Source organism: Taudactylus pleione, unplaced genomic scaffold (assembly GCF_031769625.1).
Source record: "Taudactylus pleione unplaced genomic scaffold, aTauple2 ptg000055l, whole genome shotgun sequence".
NCBI classification, from domain to species: Eukaryota; Metazoa; Chordata; class Amphibia; order Anura; family Myobatrachidae; genus Taudactylus; species Taudactylus pleione.
Genome location: NW_028284457.1, coordinates 4385336 through 4407144, shown reverse-complemented (window position 1 = coordinate 4407144; position 21809 = coordinate 4385336). Strand labels below are relative to the sequence as shown.

The following is a 21809-nucleotide window of genomic DNA, read 5'->3' as shown; positions in this document are numbered from 1 at the left end:
GTGGGTGGGAGGGCAAAAGGACAATTCCATCTTGCACCTCTTTTTTTTCTTTGCATTATGTACAGTTTGGGGCCTAGTTTTTCAAACTGCCATCCTGTCTGCCACTGCAGTTTCACGCCTAGATGGGTCACGTGTTTGTGCCGCCCACTCGTGTCGCTTAGCATAGTCATCCAGCTACCTCGGTGCAACCTTTTGGACATAAAAACACTATTGTGAGGTGTTCAGTGTTCAGAATAGACTGGAAATGAGTGGAAATTAAGGTTATTGAGGTTAATAATAGCATAGGAGCAAAAAAACCTACAAATTCTGTGATTTTAGCTGTTTTTATGCTTTTTTCAAAAAATACAGATCCAAAACACAAAACCCAGAACCCAAAACACGGAAGGGTGGTTTTGGCAAAACCAATCCAGATCCAAAACACGAAGAAAGATCCAGATCCAAAACCAAAACACAAAACACGAAAAGTGGCCGGTGCACACCCCTAATTTTTAGTATTAGCAACCAGATTAAGGGTCTGGGAGACATATCTGTATTTTCTGTAACCCTGTTTTCCTTCTGATTTTTGTTTGTTTATTTTAATATTACAGCTATATGTATCTCTTATTATACTATGCCTTGATAAAGGTTCTAATGTGGACCGAAACTTTGGCAACAATTTCTACACATGCTAATAAAGCTTATGAATTATTGTGAATAAACAAGTCTGGAGAGTGCCTTAATCACCGCAACCCGTGGAGTTACCTTTTGGTTATATATATATATATATATATATATATATATATATCAGCCCAGATACTCGGCACTAGAACCTATAACAATAGCACACAGCGGTTGAAGGTGCCTCCCTCAGTTTAAATATAATAATAATAAAGGTGGCAGGTGGCACTCATACAGTTAATCAAGAATGACACAGAGTCTCCGCAAGTCTTAGTCAATGTTTCAATCCCAATCACAGAATTTTCATCAGGACATAAAATGTCCTGATGAAAATTCTGTGATTGGAATTGAAACGTTGCCTAAGACTTGCGGAAACTCTGTGTCATTCTTGATTAACTGTTTGAGTGCCGCCTGCCACCTTTATTTTATTTATATATATATATATATATATATATATACATAGTTCCAGTTGAAACCAGCAGCACACACCTCCAAAGTGAGTGCTGAGTTTGTATGATACTTTTTATGTAAATGGTATGGTTACATACCAAGGGCACCACAGATGGTTGAGTTTACTTAGTTTACTTCCAGATGTTCATTAACTGATATGCCTGGGTTTGGTTCTGTCTCTTTAAGCCAGGACCCATACTCATGGAGGGAGCATAATTTGTATTTAAAATCTGTGTGTTAGTTGGAGCCAAGTGTGGCAGAGCAATGCTCATATTCTTGAGAGTCAGTGTAGGGTCTTGATATGGTTGGTCAGATGGAGAAATTATTGCAATATTTTAGAACTAACATTCCCTGTATTTAAAGGAATTACAGTTTAAAAAGTGAGTGCTGAGTTTGTATTATTCATATATATATATATATATATATATATATATATATATATATATATATATATATATACCTTGATAAAGTCCCAGAAGGATGAAATGCATTGGGGATCTGCCTTCTCTTGCCTGATGAACAATTTTATCACAGAATCAGATAAGCATTGCTTTTAAAGATTCCTATATATCATTTTTAATAAATACTATTTATGTCTGAATTTTGTTTTTTTAAGAAATACGATTTATATGTATTTTATATCTTTTATTGCGATATTAAATGTTTGAGAACTGTATGAAATAACCAGTTACTGTATATATATATTTTGCACAAGCACACAGCACTTTGTAGCACTATTTTTTACAATTTAGAGATTGGCTTATTGCTGCTAAAACTGTGTGCAGGTCTGATGAGCTATTTACTTTATGTTTGTTATATGTCTAAATAAATTGTTTATAAATGACACTTGTGAAAGTCAACACTTAATGTATCTTTCATATATCTGCACTTATACACTTTTTTCTCACTAAACAAGTTGTTATTCTTATCACTTAAAGGGCTGTTTTCATGCAACACACCAGGCGCTTGAATTTACTATACGTACACACACACACACATATATATATATATATATATATATATAAAATATATACGGTCAGGTGCATAAATATTGGGACATTGACAGAATTTTCATATTTTGGCCTCTATTCACCACCACAATGGGTTTGAAATGAAACAAAAAAGATGTGCTTTAACTGCAGACTTTCAGATTTAATTTGAGGGTAATTACATCCAAATCAGGTGAACGGTGTAGAAATTACAACAGTTTCTATATGTGCCTCCCACTTTTTAAGGGGCCAAAAGTAATGGGACTATCAACTCAAAAGCTATTGCATGGACAGGTGTGGGCTATTCCCTCGTTATTTGGCCAAGTCAATCCCCTGACCTGAATCCGATTGAGCATGCATTTCACTTGATGAAGACAAAACTGAAGGGAAATTTCCCCAAGAACAAGCAGGAACTGAAGACATTTGCAGTAGAGGCCTGGCAGAGCATCACCAGGGATGAAACCCAGCGTCTGATGATGTCTATGCGTTCCAGACTTCAGGCTGTAATTGCCTGCAAAGGATTTGCAACAAAGTATTAAAAAGTGAAAGTTAGATTTAGGATTGTTTAGTTTGTCCCATTACTTTTGGCCCCTTAAAGAGTGGGAGGCACATTTCAGCCTAATGATGGCTTGCTTCACTGATAGTGACAGCTCTTTGTATCTCATATTGAGAGTCGACAGCAACTGATTCCAAATGCAAATGTCACACCTAGAATCAACTCCAGACCTTTTACCTGCTTAATTGATAATGAAATAACGAGGGAATAGCCCACACCTGTCCATGCAATAGCTTTTGAGCTGATAGTCCCATTACTTTTGGCCCCTTAAAAAGTGGGAGGCACATATAGAAACTGTTGTAATTCCAACACCGTTCACCTGATTTGGATGTAAGTACCCTCAAATTAAATCTGAAAGTCTGCAGTTAAAGCCCATCTTGTTTGTTTAATGTCAAAGCCATTGTGGTGGTGAATAGAGGCCAAAATATGAAAATTCTGTCAATGTCCCAATATTTATGCACCTGACTGTATATACAGTATATGCAGAGAAAAAATCTGTGGCACTCACAGGACTTGTAATAATGGTAACAGCGGAGTATTAACACCTCTAACACCAAACGGCATCTTCATACAATCAACATTTCATTTTATTAAAAAATTTTGTTAGGGCAAAATACAGTGAAACAGTTCTTATCTTTATACTGCCGGAAGGCATGCGTTGCGCTCGCAGTGATGTCACCAGGACCCGGCGGGTGGCAAACAGTGAATGACAGCTATCTAATCACCGGGGGATCTTCTTTTGGTATAAAGGTAAGAACTGTTTCACTGTCTCTTTGTCCTGACAACATTTTTAATGAAACGTTGACTGTATGAAGATACCATTTGGTGTTAGGTGCTAATACACCGCTGTTACCATTATTACAAGTCCTGTGAGTGCCACGAAATGTTTTCTCTGCTTGTATTTGATCTGGTCTGGAAGCACTCAGGCAAGATGGATTTTATATACAATTGAGTGCCGGCTTGCTCTGGTTGAGATATATATATATATATATATATATATATAAATACACACACCCACGTGCTTTGAAAAAAAAAAAATGTTTTCACACACAAAAGTCTTTTAAAAGGACATATAACAGTGTGTAATTAAATGGACAGTGCTCCCAAGCCTCTATGTACAAAACTATAGGAGAAATCTATCATAGGAGCACCTTTTCAGCTGTATACAATAATGATAAAATTAAACAAATAATTTATATTATTTCCAGGAGTATATTTGTTTTTAATATTTTGTAAAGCTTAAACACGCTTTCTTTTTTTTAAAAAATCCTTATAATGTAAATATAATCAGTATAATGTAATTTAGTATAATGAACTATTTCTACTGCAAAATAAATTCAACTAGTAAAAGCAGTTAATGTTGTAGGTCAAAAGGGCATTAGCACTGGTAGTTTTGAATCGCACATTTGAGTATTGGATGGACTCCCAATACAGTACATGCTTCATTGAGATGTAAGAAGATTAGACTGTGTCCATAAACCAATTCATTGTGAAGAATGCATCTGTACTACACAGTTACATGAAAATAATAAGTTTTGGCAGCACTGCCACTTGAATAATAATCTCTCGCATTGATCTGGTCGAACAAGAATAGGCAAGCATATAATTCGGCTTGTGAACATGAAGGGCCTAGGATAATACAGTATATACATCAAAGACATAAGAAAAAGTTCAGCTATAATGATGTACTTGAAACATTACATGTCTTTAGATGCAAAAAAAATTGGAAAATATATATTTATGACAAAAACAATATCAATTAGGCAGGACGGAGCTGTGTGCAAAAATAAAAATATCCCATAATGAAATAAACACATTAAAATTTTGTCTTTCCTACTTAAAATTATCTTTTATTTCCTCTGCCATAGTTTTTTTTAGACTTCTTTTGCCCTTACATTTTGCTTCTTAGGAAAACTATTATAATGTGTGTATATATATATATATATATATATATATCTCCAACAAATGCCCGACTATATGCTAATTAATGCAAAAGTATAATAGTTCTAATTATACTAAATAATACAGTGGATGGCTGCACCTTTCACTAGATATCCCTGTTAGACAGATATACAAATAGATAGTAGCGAAGAAGAGGAAGAGCGCTCACAGATATATACATATTAGAAATATTTATAAAAAATCATGTGGAGTACAATTAATATAGGTAAAAAATAATAAAAATAAAATAAAATGTAGTCTTAGTGCTCAATCAAGCAGTCCCAAATGGAGAGATAGATGGTGGATTCTTCTTCGAAGAAATTCTATAACTGTATTCTGGTTAATCTTTTACAGCTTAGAATAGCGTTAGGGATGATGGCTACAACGTTCTCAAGATGTTCGCTTTCTCTTAAAGGTCTCACTGCAAAATACCCTTACACCACTATATATATATATATTTACTTTTTTAAAGAAAAGATTGGATATATTTATTGTATGATTTATATGTTTTTCTATGAATTTAAAATGTACTAATGTACTTATGTAACAGAACTGAGAATTGTTTTTAGTCCTATGGCTAGATTTACTAATGGGTGGCTTTGACTGACAGTAAAACGGCAACACAAATAAATGCTACAACCAGGCTGGTTAGCATTTATTTCTGCTGCTGCTTTAAAACTATCCACCAACCTTGAAAATCACTGGCGGCTTTGACAAGTCATGAGTTAGTAAATCTAGCCCTTAGTCTGTACGATATCAGTAGACAAGTCACACAGCCACTACACCCAAGTTCAGATGGTTCTGAAATTCAGCCAAACTTCAGAGATGGGCAATGATTTTCTAAACAAGAGATACCCATTTCAATTAGAAATGGAAAGAATCATAATTGTCATTGTAACACTTTTCCGCCCATGTTTTTATTCACGGTTCACATGTATTCAATGCTGCTATTGGAATTGCATTCAAAAGGCATAATCAGCTACTCATAAGAAAATGAGCAATGAACAATGTATAAAGCCTAATGTGCGAGATTTATCAGAATAATATGTCTGCTAGGTTCAAAAATTGACTGTACAATTAGAGTTGTTACATTGAGTTGAGCACAGAGGGGTTCATTCACGATGCGCAAATCTGCTGTGCCACAGTGCAAAATCCTCTTTGTGACATTACATGCCTTGATTTACATTAGTTTGATTCGTTCTTCATTTCCAGCAAATTTACACACATTAGTGGTCAACATCATGAGCACCAAGAGGGGGTGGGGTGAGTGCTTATCCCTCAGGCCCAACCTGTCTGTGGGACAGCTTCACGGTGCCATGCACATTAGGGTCAATATATATCATTCAGAGCAGTGCATAGCCACGCCCCTAAGACTGCCCAAGCCCTCACATCAGCAAAGGGCCCCAATGGATCTAGGTGGCCCTGTGTAAAATAAGAGTGTAATGGCTAATGGAGTTGGGTGGTGTGAGGTCGTTCCAAGCCACATGGTGACTGTGCATAGTTTTGCAGACCTGCACAAAATTAAATTTTACATTTTGTGGAGTAAATTTATTAAAATTACATGAAGGGTTGGGGTAATTTTTGTGCTCATTTATCACAGGCAAGTACTAAATGATGGGTGCATAATTTAACACACCTTGGGCCTAAGTAGATTCTTCTAACTATACCATCTATTTGCCCATATTTTAGCCCATATGTTTTCTAGGGATTGGGTACGGGATGCTGGTGTTCGAGATCCCGGTGTTAAAAATCACGACGCCGGTATCCCAACAGGGTTAGGGTTCCGACACCTGTTGGTAGGTATCCTAACCCTCCCCCTCTCCCTACCCCTCCCTCCATGGTGCCTAAACCTAACCTCCCCCTCCATGCTCCCTAAACCTAACCATCCCCCCTTAGTGTCTAATGTTAACCCTCCCCCTAGTGCCTAACCCTAACCACTATCCCTAACCCTCCCCCTAACCCTGCTACTTATTTTCGGGATGCCGGTGGTCTGGATGCTGGTGGTCGGGATACCGGTGCCAAGATTCTGACAGGTGTCAGGATTCCGGCGCTGGTATTCTAAGCGCGTGCATCCCCTTTGCCAAGATATTGACCTTATCCTGTTTTCTAATTGCTCCATTGTAAACGTTGTTCTTTAGAAAGCTTATGTAGATGTACAGGAGCTAGTCAATAAACCATAGCACACATTGATCTTTTGCTAGCAGTCTATGGCCAGTATCCAATTAGCACTGATACTTTCGGGGGTGAAAAACGGGGATTTTTTGCCGATAATCCCCATTTTTCACTGATTTTTTTAATCACAAATAGGATTATTCGGCCGAAAACACACAGGATCCGTGACAAATTCACGGACATATGTGTTTTTGCCACTGCAGCAGCAAAAACACTGCGCTTTTTGGGGATTATTCTTTGGGACACATCAGGTCCTGACAAAAAATCCCTGTTAAATGCCCCCCAGGGATTCATTAACAGAGATAATTTACCACTGCTAATTGGATACTGGCCTATGTATTATGTCTATTGCCCCAAAAAATACACATACTTAAACAGTCTGAAAATAATAAGGTATATATTATACAATTACAAACACAAAAAAAATAAACAAAATGTTTAAAGTTAAAGTAAAATACAAATACTTTGCCTACAAAATTCACAAAAGCACAAATACATTATAATCCAGCTCTCAATCTACTGTGTTTTGTCAGAAGAAATCCTTTAATCAACAAGTGCATTGTGCCACTGACTCTGAAGGTGAACTGTGGGTTATTTAATTTGCATTGCCCTACATACATTTCATATAGAACCAGACTATATTTCCCTTTTCTTAAATCACACACTTGCACATTCCATTTGCAGATACATTTACCCTTCCTTTTTATTGTCAGTGTTAAGAGCATCTACTGAACAAGATTGTAGAAAGTACTGTGTAGACTTTGCAAATGGAATGTGCAAATGGAATGCACATAAAATTAAGGTACTACCAGACTGGTAAAGATAGAAACAGGGCTTCATTATTAACTTCTACTGCCTGGGCTGGTCTCACGTTTTGAATACAGTTGGTGGAAATTACCCAACTGCTCAATCATTTATATTTATGCCCTTACCACAACAAGTGACCCAAACCTAAAAAACCAAATACCAATAAAATAACTTCAGGAAACGAGTATCATCTACTGTCATAAAAGTTTAATACATTGGATGTGATCAGTATCATTGTGGGGTTACAACAAAACTCAGATCGTATAGAGGTTTCTCCAATGTTTGGAATTGTAACTCCTGATTTCCACAGGCCTGAGTTTGGAGCAAATCAGAAGAGCAGGTAGCTGTAACTTTAAACCTGGAACAAACCATCATGCAATGCAAGGGGTGCAAACAGGGCCTGGCTCCAAGGCTAATTGAGCCCTGTGCCGGCGAGTGCTGTGCGCTCATTATTACGTGACGTTATCTGAGGGGTGTGCCCGCATGGCATGCCTTCAAATAATGACAGGCTGGGGAAAGCCTCACTAGCTGGGCTTCCCCCAGCCCTCTCACGGCACTGAATGGATGCCGCGTGCAAGCGCGCAGCATCCATTCAGACTCTGGGGTCCCGGCACCGCCGCACAGCTGCGGCAGTGGGGGTCCTCAACCCACTGATTTGACAACCCGTGGGCCGAAGTGGCCAGCTGAAATCGGGATGTTGGGGAAGGGTGCGCCCTCTATTGTTGGGTCGAACACCCCTAGAGTCGACCCTGGGTGCAAATACAGTAGATTTATTGATTTTGAATGCAGGCTAAATACTGGCTGCTTTTGCATGTAGCCCACAAATGCTGGACAATTTTATTTTTACACTGCAATTTAGATTTGAGTTTGGACACAACTCTCTGAAATATAAATGTCTATGCACATCCTACATCTGCCCCCCTGTTGTGCAGCATGGTTTTGCCAAAGTGCAAAATTACTTACTTTTTTTTTTTTTGCTTTACTCCAAACTCAAAATCAGTCCTTATGTAGCATCCTGAGTGGTTATTACATAGGACTGTGATGTTCCTGTATTATCTCCAGGGGATTCTGATATTGTTATGGTTTGATTTGATATATAATTAATAATGTAGTATTTAAAATGTTATCAAGTCAGTTTAATTTGATATTTGATTATTTATATCGGTGTATCTGTGTGTGTTAGTCAGGGGCGTCTTTAGAGAGGAGGGGGCCCGTATGCATCACGTCACGGGCCCTCTCCTCTCTCCCTGGTGGCCGGCAGCTGACTGACGCAGCTGGCCAGCCACCGCAGAATCAGTAGACTCTGAGTCACAGCACATGCGCAAAACGCCGGAGAAATGGCCGCAGCTGCCATTTTCTGGCGTTTTGAGCAGCGCTAAGAGACCTGATGTGGGACCTCGGAGAGGTAACTTTTAGATAACATGGGTGCAAGGTGTGTGGTGCAGGCCCCCCTGGACCCGGGGCCCATGTGCACCGCACACCCTGCACCCATTATAGAATACATACGCCCGTAGTGTTAGTGCTCATGCTGTACAGCGTGGCTCTCATTTCTGCATCACATAAGTAGATCTGTTCCTCTTTGAGAAAAAAATGACTACCACCCATGTGGTTCCAGTGATCTCTACAGGTTACTAAAACATTACACCATAGGCAGTTACCTCATGTTTTCTTTCCTGTGCACCGTCACATACATTTCATACACTCTGCCCTGAGGAACAGCCCCAGCAGGAATCAGCAAGCTCACTCCTAAATAATACAAGGATAAAAGAAACAAATAGGGAAATCAATGCAATAATAGGAAATGATACTTGCTCAGGGAAGACAATTTATGTTGAAAACTTGCATTCGTGTTTTCATAAAAAGAATTCATTTTACAGGCCAATGTTAGATTCAAGTCCTCAATGCGAAGATGAGAACTGTTGCCATGGTGATTGAAGCCCTACTTATGGCTCTCAAAAACAAAATAATTGGTATATGGTGAAATGGTAGGAACAGACTGAAAAAGAAACACCTTTTTTCTTAGAAAAACAAATATTTAATCATATGCATTAAGATGGAAATTAATGAGAGAAAGTTCAATGTCTTAATAGTTTTCATTCCATCTGAAAAAGGATGTATGCTCTATCTTTTAGCTTAGCCAGTGCTGTCCTGGCTTTTATTTGGATGCCTGTACAGTATGTAAGCTATAACATATTTGTCTGTTAAGGAGAACTAATGCAGGGAAATCATCATCAAGGGGAAGATGTACTAAGCTCTGGAAAGTGATAAATTGGAAAGTGATAAACTGCCAGCCAATCAGCTCCCAACTGTCATGTCACAGGCTGTGTTTGAAAAATGACAGTTGGGATCTGACTGGTTGGCAGTTTATCACTCTGCAATTTATCACTTTCCAGAGCTTAGTACATTTCCCCCCAAAAGTTAAGACATTTTTTTATACATAAGGCCCATATTTATCAATGAGTGATATTCTTGTTATCACTCGCTACTAGTCTTAAATGGTGCTCCAACCAATCAGCTCTGAACTTTCATTTTTCAAACACATGACCAGAGCTGATTGGTTGGAGCACTATTTAATATTAGTAATGAGTGATAACAAAAATATGGGGTATATTTCTAATGTTCGATTTTGAGTTTTGTGTGATTTCACATTCGATTTGCATTCGGTTTTCATTCGATTTTGCCTTGGAGATTTACTAAAGTCAAAATCATATGTCAGACTGAACCTAAAACCAAATCCCACTCAAATAAATCCCACTCAAAATTGAACATCGGCAAAACATATGTACTTTTACATAGACCAACCTACAAATCTCTGATTTACTAATATTCAATTTGAAAAGGAACACCAAATCGAAATCAAAATCGAACTTCAAATTCCCAAAATAATAGACCTGCAATTTTAGCATGAGCAGGTACAACCATATACAAAGTATTAAACCTGACTAGCGGTCAGGTATAATGCTTTGGCCGGGGGGCCCGGTGAAAGGGTACCACGGCTGTGACATTATACCCCTGTTAGAAAGACTCCGATGCTGGTTATGGAAAATATGTTGGACCCCTACATCTTTTGTCCCACATATTTCCTAAACCAGGACCGACTCACTGAGACCAGTGCTAGTTGTGCAAAATAGAGGGGACCCCTAAGTCTTTTATCCCCATATTTTCACAACCAGGACCAGCTCAGAAAAGCCTGGTGCTGGCTGTTTTTTAGGGGGGGACCCCACATTTTTATTTTATTTTAACACTTTACAACCTTTTTACACACAGAAGCATGCATGGATCTCACTAATCTGTGCATGCATCTGTGTAAATCACACTTCCTCATGCTAAAAATGACAGCATGAAGCAGGTCTATTATTATGGGGATTTGAAGTTCGATTTTGTGTTCATTTTAGTGTTTGATTTGGACATGGGCATGCAAAATCGAACAATAAATCGCTATTCAAAATTGAACCAAATCAAATTTGATTTAGAAAAGGCTTCCAAAATTGAATTTTAGTAAATGTGTGATTTCTACATTTGATGTGATTCAATTTCAGGTGACCTAAATTGCACATAAAATCGTATACAAAATCAAACTTTGATAAATATACCCCTATCACTTGATGATAAATCTGGGCCAGGCTTTGGACTGTACGTGTTATGTCCTGTGTAAGAATTAAAAAAGTTCTCTTTTAGTCACAACAGTAGGAGGAGGCTAACGTTAAAAGTGGTGCTTCCTATCTACGAGGGCTCTAACCACCCTTTTATGCACTATTCCTGCGTTAATAAATTTGAAGAACACTAAGAAAAGAAATAATGAACGTTACATGCAAATAGTATAATGCCATGTTTTACATTTTAGAACAGATTTACAGATTGTACTGATAAAACCATGACATGTGCATTTACAGTGCATAAAACATTCTTCCATGTAGTGCTTGTGTGGGAGGGCTGTGCAGAATATCAGTAATGGTATCACTTAGAGTCGCATACAGCTACTTGTAAAACGTGTATTATGTGGGCAGCAGCATTCATAATGTACAAGTGATATGAAGTCAAGATTCACATATGGTGGGGTCCTTTGTCATACATAGGGGGAGACGTGCCAAGCTATGGAGAGAGATAAAGTGGAGAAGTTGCCCAAAACAACCAATCAGCTTCTAACTGTCATTTATCTAGCACAGTCTTTGAAAAGACAGAAGCTGATTGGTTGCTTTGGGCAACTTTTCCACTTTATCTCTCTCCAAGGCTTGATACATCTACCCCAGAGAAACTAAAATCCCTGATTATCTTTATGCACCACTGCCCAGAAGACTTTTCTAAGACATACCCTACTATTTTAAACTTGCAATTATTTCAATTACAGGTTGAGTGAAAAGGGAGCCCCCCCAACATCCCGATATGTGCGCGCACCAAAGGCGCGCGCGGAAAAAAATGGGCGTGGTCACTTAAAAATAGGGCATGTCAACATGACACACCCCATTATTTTCACGCTGAACATTCCTATCCATATGCACCTTAACCCCAGTAGTACCCCTTATACAGTACCCCCAGTATGCAGTTGTGGTCCCTCTTATGCAGGCCCATAGTAGTGCCCCTTATACAGTATCCCCAGTAGTGGTCCCCCTTATACAGCCCCCAATTAGTTCCCCATACTCAGTGCCCCCAGTAGCAGTCCCCACAATGCAGTGCACCCAGTAGTGGTATCCCCTTATGCAGTTCCCTTTATATAGTAGTAGTCCCCCCCCAGTAGTAGTCCCCCCCTATGCAGTGCACTTTATATAGTGCCCCCAGCAGTAGTCCCCCCCATGCAGTTTTCCCAGTAGTGGTCCCCCTTATGCAGGCACCCAGTAGTGATCCCCCCTATCTAGTGCCCCCTGTAGTGGTCCCCGCAGTGCCCCTAGCAATAAGCCCCTTATATAGTGCCCCCAGCAGTAGTCCCCCCCTCCCATGCAGTGCCCCCAGTAGTGGTCCCCCTGATGCAGGCCCCCAGTATGACCCCCCTATCCAGTGGTCCCTGTAGTGGTCCTTACTGTTATTGCCCCCAGTTGTGGTCCCCCCAGTGCAGTGCCCCCAGTAGTAGTTCCCCCCCCAAGTAGTGGTCCCCAGTTGAGGTTCCCCCTTCCGATTAAGTGCCCCCTGTAATAGCCCCCCCCCCAGTAGAGGTCCTCCCAATAATGGTGCCCCCAGTAGTAGCCACCCCCCCCGTTGTGCCCCCACCCCAGTAGAGGTCCCCCCAGTGGTAGCCATCCCCCTCCCCTGTTGTGCCCCCAGTAGTGCTGACAGGTTTTTTTTTTTTTTAAATATAAAAACATACTATCCACACTGCTGCTCCAGACCGCGACACCTCTCCCGCCGCCGCCGCCCGCCAGTCCTCCCGGGCTGGCGCGCTCAGCATAATGGGAGAGACGTCATGATGTCTGTCCCATTACCCACTGCAGGAGCCGGACGGATGCCCGGCTCTTGCAGTGGGTGCTGCAGCAGTCAATGAGAGTCTATCTGACTCTCATTGGCTGCTGTTTAACACACGGATCGCCACCAGCGCTGGCGGCGATGCGTGTGTTATGCACAGCCTGAGCCCGCCTCCTGGCGCTTTTGGACAAGCACTCAGGGGGAGGGAATGGGCTCAGGTATGCAGCACAGGACCGGCGCTGGAAGCCTAGCGCCGGTCCTGTGTAAATGTGTAGCGCTGACCGCACTCATTGCGGTCGGCGCTACACTGGTGGCTAACTAGGGCGGGCCGGACCATGGCCAGCGGCGCCCCCCGTGCCGCCGGTCCCACGGTGCCCAGGGCACGCACCCTGCTCGCCCTGCCCTAGTTAAGCCACTGGCAATTATGCTTTATATACACCTTATACACAAAGCCTGCAGGTAATTTTATACTATATATTCAATAATTTTGTGGCTCAAGCAAAGTTTGTTTACACACATTCAATTTATTTATGTTTCATATACTGTACACCTTATACACACAGCCTAAAGGTGATTTTATACAATATTTTTTATAAGTTTGTGTTTTATACAAAGTTTGTGCACATTAAACCATCAAAAAAACAAAGGTTTCACTATCTCAGTTATGGTAAAAAAAAATCTGTATTTCGGAATATTTGGATATGGGAGACTCAACCTGTACTGTTATCCTGTGTTCCTAACATTGATTATCCACATTCTTCCACTTACCTGAATTAGGAATAATTAGGTGGCCGCCTAGCGAATTGAATGTTCCAAATGCAGTGCAGGATGGGTCTGTTTGCCTTGCTAGACTTTGGTTCTTCATATTTAGAGTGTCATTCTCCAGTAGGGACTGTGTAATTTGAGGAGAAAGTTTTGATGCATATTCAGATAAATCATCTTGAGGCGTTACAGCACCAGAGGAGTTGTACACTTTGATTTTCAAATTAGGAAGAGGGTCAAGGAGAGGTGAATTGGTCATTGGGATCTTATCAGAGACATCATGCAGAGCATAGACAGGCCCCCTATACATTGCTGCTGCAGATGTTAGGTCAGGAGGAATTGCCAGAAGATCTAAACACAAAAAGTAACCATGATTAGAAGATTAGATTTGTTAGGGGAAAAAAATCATGATCTCAATTTAGACAGTTTTCATTGCTTAGTGTATCTGTACATGGATTCCTAAATAACATGGACTCCTATATACAGAATACAGTATTATGCTTGGATATAGTTTTATTTTAGCATTTAACAAAACAGTCAGTTCTAGCCAACCTTTTAGCTTATATAGTATTAGCTGATATCGCTTACATTCAGTATATTTTGCCACAATGCTTTCATGCTTTTAAGCAGATGTACAGGTACAGTGCTGACACGTAGCTATGTCGTGTACAGTAAATATGCCCGATTTACAATGTAAACTGGGAACTGCATACTGCTTTAATTAGAGCTGTGATACTGTACAATCTGGGTGACACAGACATACTTGGTGTCCATTTTAAATGTACAGTACTGTACTTCCCGTGAAAACTATTATGTCATGAGGAAATGTAATTTTACCATTAAGCCTTTTATAAATAAAGCCGGTCACATTTATAAAAGGCTTATAAGCCTTTTATAAAGCCTTTTATAAATAAAGCCGGACATTTTCCGAATTGTAGTTATATGTTTTTTTCCTGTGGGACCTCACATGAACGTGGCAGACATTTTTCTATTGAAGTTATCCTGAAGGAAAGTGTGGGAACTGAGAGAGTTATTTGCTTTGTATACAGACACAATGAGGGTGGAGGAGTGCTGTAGATGTACAGTAATAGTATACGGCTCTTCATACTTTAACAATGACATATCAATGCAAAGAAAAATGTTTCTTATTCAGATTTTGGACCAAAGTGATTACTCTTTCAAATGTAAGTGAAAACTAGCTGTCAAAACCGACGTAACTGGAGTCAATTTAGTGACACATTGTAACGTAGCATGGGGGCTTTAGACAACACCAATAATTTCCACACTCTCCTGAAAGCCTTCTGCTTGGTCTACTGTACTTCATAACTAAGACTGGCACTGTCCTTAGAAGGTGATTGGCAGATATAATTTCTTTGCAACCACATGCAATGTGTGTGGTGTACACATGGTGTAAGTCACATTTCAGATATAGGCCCTGATTCAGAGCCGGACGCTCTGAATCAGGGCCCACCTCCATAAATATGGAGCGTCCTCCTGGACGCTCGTATAGCTGTGGGTCACCACCCACAGCATATACGAGCGTGCAGGGTGATGGTTGCGATGATCTTGACAATCGCGACCATCGCCACTGCGAGCAGAAGCCTGCGGTTCAGTTTCTCAACCGCAAGGCCAGGAGTGATTTTGGCTCTATCAGAGCCAAAATCACTCCCACTAACATCACTAGTGATGTCAGTGGGGCCGGCTTCTGGCGGTAGGCGTTCCCTTGGGAACGCCTCCGCCTGGGAGGCACGCCCCCGGCACGCCCACCAAAGGGGGCGTGCTGTCAATCAACATCGACAGCACGCCCCCTTTGATCAGACACTCCGAGCGAAGGAAAGTCCTTCGCTCGGCGCGTCTCGCGCATGCGCACGACGGAGCTCCCTCCGTCGTGCGCATGCGCAGTGCAGACCATCGACCCACTTGCGAGCGGACAGCCACTCGCGAGTGGGTCTGAATCAGGCCCATAGCACATTACAGGTGACCCTCTTACAGCCAGTGGCGTAACTATAAATTTTGCTCCCCCATGCCAAAAAAGTTTCAGGCGCCCCCCCACCCAAAGATCAAACACACCCAAAGACTACGTTTAAGGTATGTGGTTACATGATACAGCAACGTGCCTTACACATTATGACACACTAAGTAATGCCACTTATAACACAGTGTGCCACACCTGAATGCCTCGTACAACACATTATGCCTCCGTAGTTACTACTACTGCCCCCGTCGCCCCCAAGATACCCAGCGCCTCCAAGCCACCGCGGGGGTGGCGGGGGCAGTGGTTACGCCACTGCTTACAGCATATAGGATATGGGTTATTTCTTTATGATTGAGTCTGTGCTTTTTTTAAGAAATCTTTGTAATACTGTGCTTGTTCTATATGCTGGGTGTAATTTTCAGTATCTAGTATTCTCATTTTGTATTCCGTAGACATTTACATTTTTCTGAAAGTGAGTATTTAATATGGATCATACGATCCCATCATACTGTGAAGATTATTGAGGTACTACTGTATGTCCGATATATATTACGTGCAAAAAAATTCTCCGCTAAACAGGAAAATTCTCCCGGAGTTATGTTCATAGATAATGATAACTAATGACAACTTTAGGAAAAAGTAGGTTTTGACATTTGGGGGCTGATTTGAATGGATCTCTCTTTATTGATGCAAATGGCGGGTTTTTGTATACAGCGCATGCGCAGAAGCCACTTTACTAATTTTCATGTCCTATTCTGAATCATATGCAACTTGGCCAGATCTGTCTTTCCATGAAATAGGGTGTTGCAAGCTGTACAGTGGCAAAGCGAACGCACAGAACCACGCTGGCTTGTGGGAGTGCCATGAGAGTGTTGTAGGTATGTATCACTAGCTCCATGAATTGTGCGTATGAAACGAAGCCTGTTTCTGACGCATCTAGCATGGAGCTGGTACAAGTGCTGATACTAATGATGACGGTTGCATTGGCCGGCAGACGGCACTGCTTTCTGCTTGCACAAGCGCGATCCCCAGCTTTAGTTTAGCAGATTTTTGCATTGGCATGAAGTAGTAAAACAGGCTCCCGTGGCTGCATGCACCAACATGCCATTTTGTGTGTGACTCAGAATCAGCTTCTTCATGTACCAGCAACTGATCTCTGCATAAGTCACTGCAGAGTGTTTTGTCAGTTAGGTATTATATATGGCCAACACTAACAGGTTCTCTCCATTCTTGCCTACTGTTTGATCTCCCCTCCAGGAGAAGTGGGAAGGGAGGGCTACAGGTTTGGGGGCAGGGAATGATAATGCCATTTGTGTCATAACGACTGCCCCTTCAACGCGCACTTGTTGCATAATTCCATGACTCGTTAGTTAAGCAGGAGAAGGCACGGACATAATTGCACAATTCCCATCATCAGACCCACCCTTTAGTCTGCTACAATTCTAATTATGAATAACTCATAAAATAATCATTACACATAATAAAACAACTAGTTGGGAGAATTGCATCTAATATTGAGAATATGAGACACTGTACTGTGTTGTTAGACAGTACCGAAAAATGGACACACGCACGGACATATCTTTAGAAATTGGGGTTTGTAAACATTGTAGTAGTATTAATACTTCACGGTAAATTTACCAAAGGTCAAATTTAATCGATTAAAAATTGATCTAAATTGATCAACATCAATGTTGTGTTTCAGGGGTTAAATCACACATTTACTAACAGACATTTTATTTTTAAGTGTTAGTAAATGCGTGATTTAGCCCCTGAAGCACAACATCAATGTTGATCGATTTTCAAGCGATAAAAATGGACTTTTAGTGAATGTACCCCGTAGAGTAACTATTATATGAAAAATTCTACATTTAAACAGAGGGTTTATAATGTAATGTCAAATTCTGTCAATAAAAAATTAACTGCAAACTCATTACGACTAAGGGCCTGATTCACTACGGAACGCAACTGCGAGTGCAATAGTGATTACGCACGCAGTTCAATTGTGATAGTATGCTAATTCATTGAAATCGCAATGCTGCCGCTGCACTACACAAGGACACCCAATAAACTTAGCACACATCCGTAATGTTTAGCAAGACTGCGAACCCATCGGTACAATCGAGTACCATCGCAGCATCATGCACACTTGCACAAGCCCTGACCTTACTCAGAAATTGCTAACTTCCACGCACACTATCAGACTTCAGGTTGCGTAGGGCATCGAAGTGGATAATTTCTGCACGCCCATGCAATGGCTTTGAAACGCACTGGCATGCCTGCGTTCGGCCGACCACCCCTCCCTGTTGCCACCCACAAATGGAACTTCCTGTCAATCACTCTGCGATGGGTCTACGTAGTCACTGTGATCACTGCAACGATCGCAATGATTAGTTCGCGCATACGCACTGTGATGCATATGCATGCACAGAATGCAACAATCGGCCGATTAACACATATATAGCGTATTACACTGCTATACAGGACTTCTGTGCTTTGACAGCTGCCTTAGTAACTATTTTACCACTCACCTTGTCTCGCGGCTTTTATGTTGACAGCTTGGAAACCCCCATTCAGAGCAGAAGTGTCAATAATGTCAGACTCAAAACCGCGATGGTTCTTCCGATAGACAAATAAAGCTACAATGACTGAGATGGCGAGGCAGACTATCACAGCGATAACGATGCCAACATACAAGGCTACATTGTCTGAGCTTGGAGCAGCTAGAGGAAACACAACAAAATAGAAGTTACAGGATGCAGTTCCAAGGCAACTTACACTTTCCAAAAAGAATAACAATTCATGAACATTGCTCTTTATAAATGCTTCAGTAATACAATAGTACTTATACTTTTTTTATTGTGCTATTCATTTTCCTAATAATATTTATACTTTATGCTATTTCTGCACAAGAAGGATGCCTGCATCTATTGTCAGCTAATAATGTAGATAATGTAGTTCCGTCACTGCTACTTGACTAAAACCATAATAACATCATTTGTTTTTGTATTTGTAGCTCATCATTATGTCGCCCATAAGCTGAAGTACAATGTATTGTCAGAAGAAGGTTGGAATGTCACACATAATATCATCATCCAATACATATGTGTAATCTAAAGGGACCCTTCCTGACAACAAACATCTTCTCCATCACTCGCTCATAAGGCCAGAAAGAGATATGTAACGGTACGCCACCTCCGTCCATCCTTTTGTGCTTAGGTCACGTAATGTGACAGTAATATTACACATCCATTGTCTGCATAAGTGTTTGATTGTTGAAACTGTATCATTTTACAATTAATATGGTTTCATTTTCACAGAAAATCATGGTTCCCTACACTTATTACATTTGTGAGTCATGGATCTGCAATTAAGGGGTGGGCCTAATATGTCATGATTTGTGTCACTTTAGCCCCGCTCCCAACATACAGAGCCGCAATTCCCGGAATTATCTCCCTATCCTGCCCACTTTACTAGGATGTGAGCAGGATGCAGGAGATCCACCCATTCTTCCGGGGGTATGGGGGACTATCTGAAAAATCGTGAATACAGGTACAGACACTAAATGACAGGATTTATTATTCTGGTAAATAATACAAAAAGATGTTGTATGTCAAAGAAATATATCTGATGTTTGCTTCCATTTTCTGATCTGTATGATCTGATTGTTTGCTGTGGCTTACACTATTTTCTTAGACATTACCTTTGCACTAGTTCCCATAAAGGTCCTCCAATAAAAGTAAAGCATGACTTGCATTTGTGTTCAATTGTGTGAGTCATGTTCCAGGCATGGAGCACTTATTGCACTTCTCTGATCGTCAATAAACATAGCCCATCACTTGTAACATAGTCATTTGACATAAAAAAAACATTCCTAGATGTAGCAAAAGCCTTATATGAAAGTGACATAGCAGCAGGGGTCAAGCAGCCACAATTGCAACAAGGCCTCCAAGAAACAGGGAGTTTGGGCTGTAACTCCTTTCTCCACCAACTGTTTATTTGTTGCTGATCATAGCTGCTGTCACACTGCTGTGCTTGTATCTGGGCCGAACCTCTCCTCTTCCTTCTAGAACCACATATGTATGTGGAGGTTGTGAGGTCTTGCATGGCTATGAACCTTCATCTGCTCACAAGGGCTCACAGCACTATCACTTTTCTGTAATGACCAAGATGTTTGGGTCCAAACTCCACAGAAGCAGATAGGAGATGAGGCTACGCACTGCCAGGACAAGGTAAGTGGGGAAGAAGAGATGTCTGAGCAGAAAGATGTCAGTATAAAGGGGAGATGGTCTGAAAGGAACTAATGGCAAAAGTAGGGCTCTGAGTACAGGAGAAGAGGGTATCCATCATGTAAAAATGAGAAATTCTGTGCAAAACGGGTAAGTCTGTGCAAATGGAGAGAATCTGCATTAAAAATGAGCGAGGGCAGCTTAGACGCAATGCGCAAATAAACATTATTAGTTTTTGTTGGTAATGGTTAGGTAGGTACTGATAATATGATTGACAGGTGTTTTTATTTGTTGATGTTTCTGATTTTGGTGGAGCCAATTAGAGTAAGTTTGAAGGGCGGGTTTTAGTTGCATATAAAGAACGTTGCCAGGAGTGTTACCTTCTCAGGGAGGAAGCATAATTTTTATTAAGTGGATTTTAAGCATGGTTTCATTTGCCAGTTTGGAGTACTATCAACTTGAATTCCAAAAGTATTCTCAAATCGGGACTTGACTTCCATGATGCTTTGATGGCCATGGTTCACACCAAGGTGGATTTAGGATGCTTGGGCGGTCATTTCCTTTGCTTGACCTTTAAAGGTCTTTGCATCTTTCTACTTGGGGTTGTTCTTAAAAAAGTCATAGGAAAATTTAGGCGATACAGCATACAGCGCTTATTCTACCCCGTGTAGAGTTCAATTAATGATTTACTTGCCCTGGCTCTGTACAGGGTCCAGTATCAGTCTTTTGGCAAAGCTATAGTGCCTGGTTTCGGGGAGGGGGAAGTGATAGCCAAGGTCGACATTGAGTCGGCTTTTCGCCTTCTTCTCCTATACATTAAATCATTTAGGTTTATGGCTTTTTGTATTCAAGGTATTTAGTTTGTAGACACATGCTTGCTGATGGGCTATGCCATCTCTTGTGCATGGTTTGAAGTTTTTAGATTATTCTTGCATTGATGTATTTTGGCAGGTACATGGCAAAAGTCTGTTTGGATCCTTACTCATTCCTTTGTGTTTTGGGTGGAACACTATGCTTTTGTTAAAGTTTTATCTTTGGTCATTTTCAGGTGGTCAAGTGTAGAGGTGTGTGTGATATGAGGTGGTCTGGCTTGCTTCCTTTGTTATCTGATAGTCTCGACTACTGTTATTATTGCACCTTGGAGGCAAAGATTTGGGCATGATGAAAGGAGTGCAATTGATTATGGCTTTTAAAGATAGCTTGTCACAGGTAGCCATTCTTTTGATCCAAGTGTCTATCATTTGGTCCAATATTGTGCTATGCCACATTTAGAGAGGTCATCAAGGTGGTGCAGATATGGACCATGTGAACAGGGCAGTTGGCAAGTTTGTAGTTCAAAACGGGGGTAGTGTTTTGAATCACCCAGACCTGTTGTTCGAGTGTACACATTTGTACCATTCAGATGTTGTCTCCTAAGTTCCAGGGCGTTGGATCTGTTTTTGGAGGGGCTTTTTTCTGTGATTTTGTGGGGTTTGGTGGGAAGACACTGCTCGCCGGTGGCCATATTGGGCACAAGCTTGGTTGCCAGGCGTTGCACCTTTGATTACGGCGAGAATGGGTGGGCCTGGCTTTTGTTTCAGGGGCAGGGCCAGTAGATGTCAGTTAGGGGGAGGTGGTTCCTTGGTAACCCATGCTGCGCCAGGGGCTGTTGTAGAATTGCCCCTGTTATATATTTACACAGTACTTTCAGTGTATTCTTGCCACATTGAATTAATTTAATTGCCAATTTAATTATTAATAAATACAAATTTTTTGCAGCTTTCAAAAAAAATAAAATAATACATTTGTGTCTTTATTTCTAGGTTTAAGTTAGTTTATACTTAATCAGAATGTTTCAGTACTCTGGTTTTAAGCCATCAACTATATACAACTTAATT

General features: G+C 40.7%; 1 protein-coding gene across 1 annotated transcript in view; it reads right to left on the bottom strand.

Moving 5' to 3' along the window:
- UNC5C (unc-5 netrin receptor C) overlaps positions 1 to 21809 on the bottom strand; it is a 379402-nt gene that overhangs the window by 23169 nt on the left and 334424 nt on the right. Inside the window, exons 10-12 of the mRNA XM_088464462.1 lie at positions 18235 to 18426; positions 13735 to 14079; positions 9231 to 9318 (exon numbers count right to left, since the gene is read on the bottom strand). Of these exons, the coding sequence (XP_088320588.1) occupies positions 9231 to 9318; positions 13735 to 14079; positions 18235 to 18426 (625 nt within the window). The remainder of the gene's footprint in view (positions 1 to 9230; positions 9319 to 13734; positions 14080 to 18234; positions 18427 to 21809) is intronic.